General features: G+C 30.0%; 3 protein-coding genes across 3 annotated transcripts; all 3 read right to left on the reverse strand.

The window, feature by feature from the left end:
• Positions 1-218: 218 nt before the first annotated feature.
• HELRODRAFT_173052 (hypothetical protein) lies at positions 219-2,101 on the reverse strand (the record flags this gene model as incomplete). Its single annotated transcript, XM_009019688.1, has 4 exons — positions 219-320; positions 999-1,230; positions 1,564-1,605; positions 2,088-2,101. 4 exons carry the CDS (start codon positions 2,099-2,101, stop codon positions 219-221), a joined length of 390 nt encoding a protein of 129 aa, XP_009017936.1.
• Positions 2,102-4,416: 2,315 nt separating this feature from the next.
• Positions 4,417-4,768, reverse strand: HELRODRAFT_136350 (hypothetical protein; the record flags this gene model as incomplete). Its single annotated transcript, XM_009019689.1, has 2 exons — positions 4,417-4,496; positions 4,561-4,768. Coding segments are annotated over 2 exons (288 nt in total), but the record flags the coding sequence as incomplete, so codon positions are not given.
• A 2,975-nt stretch (positions 4,769-7,743) lies between these two features.
• HELRODRAFT_173054 (hypothetical protein) lies at positions 7,744-9,718 on the reverse strand (the record flags this gene model as incomplete). The annotated part of the gene is made up of 3 exons (XM_009019690.1): positions 7,744-8,066; positions 8,579-8,746; positions 9,577-9,718. The coding sequence occupies 3 exons, from the start codon at positions 9,716-9,718 to the stop codon at positions 7,744-7,746; spliced, it is 633 nt and encodes a 210-aa protein (XP_009017938.1).
• Between the last annotated feature and the right edge of the window lie 612 nt (positions 9,719-10,330).

Consider the following 10,330-nt stretch of genomic DNA (forward strand, 5'->3'; position numbering starts at 1 on the left):
AAAAATATTTAAAGGTTTCATGAAATGAAAAAAATATTTATTTTTGTTCCATTTTTGTTATTTATAACATTTTAACTGTATTCAGATTAAAAATTGTATAAAACAATAAAAACACTCCATCATCAAATTGTTATATATTAATATAACAATGGTAACGAGATAGTTAAAAAATCGCCAAAATTCCATCTATGTGTGCATTTCAAAAATACCTGCATATTCTAATAGACAATTTCATCCTCTAAAATATCATATAAAACAAAACTTTCTCCAGTTTCGTGCACACCCCCAAATATTGGATTGAACGCGTCACCCATACGTTTCTAAATTTGGTCACCGGTAACGAGAAAGTTAAAAAATCGCAACCTATCTAGAGAGCTGCCTGAAGCAGGTTCATTCAATTAACCCATTTTCTGCTGAGATTTTAGATTTTTGTGATTTTTATATATGTTGTAGATACCAATGAAAAAACTAATACGTATTTTTTCTTTTTTCAAAATTTTAATTTTTAAAAAAGTTAGAGCGATTTTTCAAAACGTCCTTTATAAAGGACGCCAGCAGAATATGACTTTCATCATTTTTATGAAACAAATAAACAAAAGATTGAAAATATAAATAAAAAAATATAAGTCATTTAAAAAAAGTTAAAAAATCATTTATGAATATCAGGTAAACAAGCAATGTGCAGTGCTACATCACATACAAAACATATATTAAGTTTGTCTTTTTGTCACAATGGCCACATCTTCTTTGTTTGGACATTTTTTGTAGATGGTGACCATCTGATGACTTACAAATATATCAACTTTTTTTCATTGTCTTGTTCTTTTATCTTTTTTTGGTTTTGAGATATTGAAAATTTCATCGTTTCTATCACTTTCACATGATTTATCATTCTATTGTAGATTTTTTTTAAATAATTTAAAAAATTATTAATGTCTTTGAATTATGATAGTAATTTATCATTCATTTATAAAATATTAAACATAATCAATACTCACAATGCTAATTTTTTTGGATCCACCAATTTGTTTTATTTTTGCTTCGGCCTTACTCAGTAATTGCCATGCAGCTAGATCATCAAATGATCCTTGATCATGTATTTCATCCAATACATCATCTTCATCAGGAGGACTGATAAAAATGTCAGCTTCAATAATGCTGTCATCATCTCCAATCATGGTTAAAACATCTTGCAGAGAATACTTCTTAGCAGAATTTTTCTGAAAAAACCTAAAAAAAATTATTTTATTAACTTGAATATCTTTACAATAAATAGTAAACTTATTATTATGTTCATACTAACTAATAATAATTCATTGATAGTGTTTATTGTATTTACACTATTGAAAAACAAAAATTTGTAATGTGATAACTAAGTGAATCTCAGGGTATCATATTCTGCTAGCGTCCTTTATAAAGGACACATGCTTATGACTGATTTTAAAATATTCAACAGTTAAATAGGATTTGTTTTTTGCAAAATAATATTTAAAATACATTAATACACAAATTTAATCCATAATATATTAAAATTTTCGCAAACAAAATAAAAAAATTACTAACTTTTTATGTTGAGACATTTTTTCACCAATTTTGCAAACTCGGCTATTTAAATTGATTTAAAACTAAATATTTTTTTACAAAAATAAATTATAGAAGGAAGTATACAATTTTTAAAAGAAAAAAAGATACAAATATAACAAGATTTCGATTTTTAATGAATTTTTTTGTAAGTGTCCTTTATAAAGGACGCCAGCAGAAAATGGGTTTAATAAAAACGCAACTTACCTAGAGAGCTGCCTGAAGCAGACTCATTTAATTGTCAATTATATTTGACCTAGTAGAGACCGACAAATATTACAATTATACAACACTTTAGTCCAATCACTGCATGTGATGAGGGTACATTTTCTATGAACCTAGCGGAAACAGTTTTGACACTGAATCCACGATTCATCAGCGTTTTCATTACAACAAAATACACATTCATTTATCATGTCATCAGAATTAGCAATCACATTATTAAATATGCTTAATCTAAATCTTATTGGATCAAATTCTTTTCAATTGGTTTGCTTTTATCTAACGTGAGCATGACCATGTTGACGAAAATTCCACAATTATACATCAGAAATACTCCGTGATTTATTCTGGCGACTGTTGTTAACGCAACATTTAAAAAATTCAACACTACTTTCAACATTGTTCAACCTTTTTATATTTCTTTTTAGTTTATTAATGTCAGAAAAATTGGACATTTTATTGTTTTAAGAATTTTATTAAATAAATTTGCAGATAGCTATTTCGAGTTATTGATAACTCATCTTCAGTGCATTATATATAATGTAATATAATATATGTAAGATATTTGATAAGATAAGAAAGAACAAATAATTATTAATTTATATAAATTATTTAAAACAGAAAACGAATTATATATTGTACAAAATGTGTAACTGATTTACTTTTAAGATATGTTTATACAGTAGTACCGACTGACATGAGCATATTTATTAAGACCAAAAACAATTCGTAAATAATAATTTTGACATGCATTAAGAAGATGGAGATTATATTTAGTAGTAAAACCCCAAATAGGAATACAATATGTTAAATAAGGCAATACAATTGAGTTATACAATGTCTGTAAAATATGGTTTGAAAATTTAAGTCTTAGTCGATGTATTAAGCGTAAGTTGTTATTTAACTTTAGTTTGAATATTAATGAGGTTAGTTTTTATCCTAGGTCCAAATACAATGAAATAATATATATATATATATATATATATATATATATATATATACACACATACATACACACACATATATATATATATATATATATATATATATATTATTATTATCACGGAAATTTATATACAGCGCTTTTTTATTGTTGAATCTCAAAAGCGCTACTAAATCATAGACAAATAAGACGGACATTCATTGTGCAAATAAATAAGTTTTAAGTTGACTTCGAAATTGTAAATATGATAGGTTAGGGTCACGTAAGTATGGAGGTAAACCATTCCAAACAATCGGTCCAAGAACCGCAAAGTTGCGGGAACCCGTCACCAACTTTGTGGTCGGGATAAAAAATAAATTGCGCTCGGTTGATCGGAAGGAATATTTTGAAAAATGAGATTTGTATGATTCCAATCTATCGATGAGGTAGGGAGGTGCTGTATTATTGACACATTTAAACATCAAAACTGCCAACTTGAAGGAAACACGTTTTTCAACCCTCAACCAGTGCAACCTATTCAAAATAGGCGTAACATGATCGAACCACGAACCACCCAAAACTGGCTTGGCCGCACGATTCTGTATTGACTGAAGCTTTGAAAAAGACCTTTTGGTGACACCATAAAAAAGGCCATTGCAGTAGTCTAGTCTGGAAAAGACGAAAGAGGAAACCAAGCTTTGAAGAACAGACGTGTTTAGTGATTTTTTGACATTGCGTAATAAACGGAGTTGGTTGGAGCAGACCCTCACTAAATTATTAATATGTAAATCCATCTTTAAGTTTGAGTCAATAATAACTCCAAGACTACGGACAGATGTGGAAAATTCAATGATGTCATAATGATGATAAAAAAGAAACGCATTGACTGTCAACTGAAGAGAACAACTGGGAGAAAATATCAATGAGTGCAGTTTCTGTGGAAAAATATTGACGATAGCCGGATTGATTCTTTGGCAACAAATTGATATATATATATATATATATATATATATATATATATATATATATATATATATACAATATTCTATAAATTCTACCGAATGTTGGCGTTAATATGTTTGTAGTTCGTTTTTTCGATTTTTCTCACTAAAGTTTTTTGGTGAACGTTTAGTTTATTAAAATTCAAAATGAACTTATTTTTCGAGTTCATGCTGCAAATAAGGCCATTTTTCGATTCCGAATGAATCATCATCAGTGCTCCTTGTTGTATATACAGTAAAAGTCCTCTAGAGAGGACACCATTTGGGAATGACCAAACTGTCCTCTCCTCTTAACTGTCCTCTCCTCAAGACTCAACATCAAAATCTTTTTTGATATACTACATAAAAAATTAAAATAAAACAACACGTTTTTAATATTGTTATGGAAAAAAATCATTCATAGTTGTCTGTTTGCCAAAACATTTTGTTTTTAACAATTCAATTTCTAAAATATTTTCAATGTTCTCAGAAAATTGTAACAATTCTCTATTGCCCATATGTATCGAATAGGAAGTTAGCTTCCTGGCACATTGTAATGCCATCTTTGTAGAAACTTCTTGGACTGGAGCCTCTTCTTCCTCTTCATTATCTTGGACTTCAAATTGTTCATGATTTTCAGAACTTTGTGGGCTATGGATTGAGTCATCACGCCAAACCTTTTATTTGCATTTTATTGTTTAAGATTTGGCACCACTCTAAAAATAATCTGGCAGTCATCCATGCCCTTTTGTTCCAGCGATACATCACAGGTAAACTGTTTTTTTTCAAGGCTATAAATAAAATTAATCAGTTGAAATTTTTTATAGTTTTGAAAATATCATCTGAAATTTTAACCTTTAAAACATCGAGGATTTTCTGCATAGCCAATGACCAAAGGTGGCAATTTTTCCCCTGTCTGAGAGCAAGCTAAAAGAACAGTTATTCTTTCTTTGGCTGTCTTGATGCCTTTCCTTTTATCAGATTTCAAAACAAATGAACGTTGTGGTAAACTGCGATAATAAAGACCTGTCTCATCTGCATTGAATATATTTTCAGGTAAGAATCCAGATGTAATCTCAGGAAGCCTTTTTTTTCCAATCATCAACTATTTTTTCATCAACATCAGCAGCTTCACCAGCAAGTTTTACAAATTTTATCCCAAACTGCTTCTGCCAACTTCTTAGCCAACCAGTTGATGCCATGAAATTTTCACAGCCGATACAGTCTACAGCAATAACAATAGCTTTTTCCTAACAATAATAAAGAAGGTTAGAAAAAAACAAAATAAATTCTTTATTTTCCCTATTTTTAAAAAGGTGGTAAGGTAAAATTTTGTTTAAAGAACTCTAACCTTCACCATTGGTCCACTAACTGGCAGATTCTTTGACCGAGCTTCAGAAAACCATTCAAACAATTTAAAATTGATCTCTTCAAAATCCGTTTTTCGTCTTTTCAACGTTTTATTCTTACTTGGCACTCCCGCTTCCCACTGCCTTTTTACAGATTCTTTATTTTCACGAATATTTGCAATTTGAGTTTTTCCGCAACCAAATTTTTAGCAATTTTTCGTATGCTAACTCCATCATTTAATTTTTTCACCACCAGCATTTTTTCTTCCAAGTTTAAAAATTTTTTTCGCAGAGTCGACTCCATTATTACACAACAGTTTATCAACACGACCACGATAAAAAATCAAAGAGCGAAAATAATTTTTTTTAAATAACCAAAGATTATCAAAGTTTCTTTAGCGCATTCCATAGAATAGAATAAATACAAATATTCAAATTAGATGGCGCATTTTATCAAATATTTTATGTGTTTTTGTTATAAATTGTCCGCTCTTTAAGACATAAAAGTCAATTTGTACTTAAAACCCTGTCCGTAGTTCGTTCCTCTAAAATGTCCGTTCTTTAGGGTTTATTTAACATGCAAAACGGTTCCGTGCCAAGCAATACTGTCCGTTACTCTTATCTGTCCGTTCTTTAGGGTCCCGCTCTAGAGGACTTTTACTGTATAGGGAAATATTAAAGCAAAGCTAAAAGTATTAAATAAATAATACAAATTGCAATAGCATTATAAACAAAGATGATCCTGAAAGAGAAATTCCCAGACTAAAATGACCTGACCTAGTTTAATTGAATTTATCAAATTAATGATGTTGAATATTGATGAAAGAAGTGACAATGAGAAAACAAAAAATATTTATGAATATGCATCATATATAATATATCATTAACAAATATTTATTGTGATTTATTAAATTATTATAAATGTTGAAAATTATATCCAGTGTTGTATAGATTACTTTTTGGAAAGTAATCTGATGCCAAATTACAAATTACTTTTAAAATTAGCTTAAGATTACAAATTACTGATTACTTGCAATGATGTGTCCGATTACAGATTACATCATCAAACTTTTTGAACTTACAGATTACATCATAGGAAATTTATTTAATGAGTGTCACATAGTCTTATGAATACATATGCTTACATTTTATAATACTTAATATAATATTACATCAATACTAAGATAACAAAATATTTTGGTTATGTGAAAAATGATAGTTTTTTATAATGTATTTTATTATGAGCATAAGCAAATTTTAAGCAATTAATAAAATTATAGAGAAATCCAAATTAAAAGTTTTAATGCAATTAATAGCATAATGCTTAATATACAGGGTGAGCCAAAAGTAGGTGGACGGTAAAAAATATTTATTTAGAGATTAATAAGAAATTAGATTAAATTAGAATAATTGTGGATTTAGAGTTTTAATTATATAACACAAACAACATAGTTGTATCATTAGTTATAATAGATAATGTGTTAATATAAATAATGCATAAATTTATTCCAGTGGCTGTCCACCTACTTTTGGCTCACTCTGTATAAAAATAGCAAAGAATACTAAATATATAAACAAAAGATAGTTTTTAATACAAAAAATAAAACATATATAATATATTATATATGTTTATATACATATTTCATAATATACTTGTAGTCTAAAGTTAATAAACATGGTGTTAATATTTTAGTTCAATTATCTTTCCATTAAAATAATAATAGACATGGTATTAATTCTTTCATTTAAATTAATATTTCAATCATCTTTTTCAAGAAAATCAGCATTAGCCTTCATCAATAGCAGATTTTCGAAAACAGCATCCCCAAGTCTGGTACTTTTTTTTGGTTGTATCAAGCCACCATGTGAAAAAAGTTTCTCAACTGGTGCTGATGAAGGTACTGGTGTATTGAACTTAATAACAACTTCTTTTATCTGTCCAGCACTATCAAATCTGTTGCTACTTTTTCCAAATAAAGAGCACTTGAACCTTACTGCTACTGGGCTGATCAACAACCTTTACAAATTCAAAAAATTCGTCATTATTTGATGATTGTATGACTGTATCTATTGAAATTGGGCTTATATTTTTCACATCTATTTCCATTTAGATACATGCATTAATAAACAATGTACAACATTTTTCAACATGTTGTTGTGGTATCCAACGTAGTTTAAAATAAGGGTGTGCTATTGCTGCAATGATAAAATTATTGGCTGAATGATTAATTCAGTAAGTTGTTCGAATCGTCTCTCTACACCACATAACAAGGCCTTTGCCAGTGGACAACAATGTTTCAGAGAACCTGATTGAATTATATCACCCGGTTTTTGTTTGACAGATGAAAGAGTAGGAATCAAGAACCCCATAAAAGCATTGCTTTCAGACTTATCACCCTGCAGTTTGTCCAAAGCAGCAGCAACAGGATGTAAAACAGTAATATACTCCGATATGTATTCTAACTCATTATCTTTAAATACTGCTACATTATGAATTTTTTATGCCATTTAGCACTAATAATAATGAATCATACAATGAATTCCACATTGTTGGACAATCTCTCACATGATCCTCAAAATTATAACCATCCAACCTGGCGAGAGGTTTTGTCTGTGAAGTAAGCCAGGTTTCAGAAATGGCGACGATAGAAATCCTTTATTAAGGATGGCTTTATTAATCGTCTATGTACTACAATTTTATCAATAGCATCTGAACTTTTAATTGATCTTGAAGATGTGCCGAACACTTTGCCATTTTTGAATTGTGAAGTTTCTTGAATATTGCATTTTCTTTTAAAGCTTTTTGAGAATCAATCACAGCAATAAGACTAAGAGTGTGACTAGAGCAAGGATAGTAAGGTGGCAAAATTATGTAAACATCAGGGTCTAATTCAGCATCTCTTGCAATGTTTTCAATAGATGCTATCTCAATTTTATCATAGTCTTCCTCAGTATCATCGTCATCATCATTATCAAACCCTTGTTCTAAAACAGATTTTTCTGAAATAGATGCTATGTTCGTATAGCAAATTCCAAATTCACGAAATGCTTTATAAAGTTTGCACCGTTGTCAGTGATACAGCACACAATCTTGGCATCAGCAGATATGTCATATTCATTGAAAATTTTTTGTAAAGTTTTTCCAATCAAATTGTATGTGTGCATTTCTCGAAGACGACAGCAAGACAATGCAGCAGATTGTCTTATCAATTGTGATGAGATCCAATGAACAGTTACACCTAAATAACCTTTTTCTGCAGTTGACCATGCATCAGTTGTTATGCATAAATATTTTAGAGAAGCAAGGTGCTGCTTTAACGATAATTTAAGAGTTTTTATCTGTTTCTGAAGTTTCTTTAATAAGGTAGCTCTTGTCATAACAGTTGCATATGGAGCCAGACCTAATAGTATAAATAAAAACAGTAATGAATGCAAAGTTAGTAAATAAGATTGAGAAAAGTCAATCCAAGTCAATTCAAAATCAAGCCAAGGAGGATAAAGTAAAGGACAGTACAATAAGTAACATTCAAAAGCATTAATCATTAATGTTGTAAATTTTCGCCGGGCGGCATTCGAATTCCGCACCACGTGGTCCCGAACCGCGTCCGCATACGAATATCCACCCGAGCCTTCACCTCGGCGGAGTCTTTCCTGGCCGGAATCCGCCACTCTACAATAGACCCTTTCATGGTCTGAAAACACGGGCCGGGCGGAAGTTTGTTCGCGCCCTGCTTGTTGACTAGAGACACCGACCTAGTCGACTATCAGCAAGTCTTCTTCAACATACATTTTTTTAGGTAAAATAATTAAGCCGAGCCAAATTTCAAGTGTACACTTCTTTTATTCAATAAAAACAAAATAGTACAAATCAAACCTCTGTCTTTATTAGCAAGCGATAAATCCAAAATTAACAATCTATTAATACTATAATTATCAGGCAAACTATCAAGCGATACCAGAACGAAACCAAGCTAAAAACAAAACCTAAAATAAATAAAAAAAACGACCTACCCTCTATATCTCAACTCGCGGCCTTTTATATGTTTTTACCGCCCTATCTACATAACGCTTTCTATATCATAAAAAATTCTATACTCCCTTCTATACTTTTTTCTATACTTAGAACAGCTCGTAGCACGCGTCGCATATGCTATACTCCCTATATACAAAACAGCACATAGCAGCGTCGCATATATAGCATATCGAATAACAAGATATACATACATAGAATGTCTACTAAATTATATGGATATATACAGGCGGCACGCCTCAAAGACGCAATCATTATCATCGCAATCGTCACAATTTCACTATGTTATATATTTAAAATTTAAATAATTAAAATAAATAACATGTCTAATTCATACCTGATTATTGTGTTGTATTTGTGTTATTTAATTGGTAAAAGTAATGTTAGTGTTTTTTAATTTACATAATATATAAATTATTTAAAAAGTAAAGATTAATTTAAATGTCATTAAAATATATAGAAAATTACATTATAAACCAACATATCACTCACCTGCCACAAGATTTTTAAAGGCTTGGGTATCAAAAATTCTTGATGATTGAAGTCCATTTACTATAAATTTCATAATGAGATCATTAATTTTGTTTTGAGACACCGATGTATTATTGTCAAAATCTAATTTTCTTTGTTTCATTTTTTTTTCAATTTGCATTAGGAATTTCCACACTTCCTTTTCTTTTTATATTTCATTTTAAATCAAGTAAACATTTTTCTTAGTATATCTTGTATTCTAATACCGAATTTTTGTGAACTCGTTTCATGTGAGTAACAAAATTTGACGTTGTGCTGCCCGTTACACATTTATTTACAGCTGGCAAGCACATGAGACATTTCGCAGTCACGCTGTTACCTCGTCGAGACTCAATTTTAAAATATTTTCCATTCAAAATCAGAGGAACGTGATCTTGTCCATCATCGCTAATTTTTTCAATTTTAATACTTTCCGCCATTTTGCTTTAAGCGAATGATAAAAAATGTTAATTGATGGGCGTGTTTAAATATCTAATTGAATGGCGCGTTTAAATTTCACTTGAGTAAACAGGAAGGTACCAATACATGATACGCGAACATCAGCACTTATTTCTCTGCCATCCATATTTGTTTTTGGCATATTAACAATAGAAAGTGTCTGTCATTTTTGTTTACGTTTGCTTCTCCTTATATAATCTCCTTGGAAGGTACGTACGAGTTTTGTTTTTTGATGCATTTAAAAATAAAGTCCTATGTAAATTTAACACTTTAAATT

Source organism: Helobdella robusta (assembly GCF_000326865.2).
Source record: "Helobdella robusta unplaced genomic scaffold HELROscaffold_25, whole genome shotgun sequence".
In the NCBI taxonomy this organism is placed as follows: Eukaryota; Metazoa; Annelida; class Clitellata; order Rhynchobdellida; family Glossiphoniidae; genus Helobdella; species Helobdella robusta.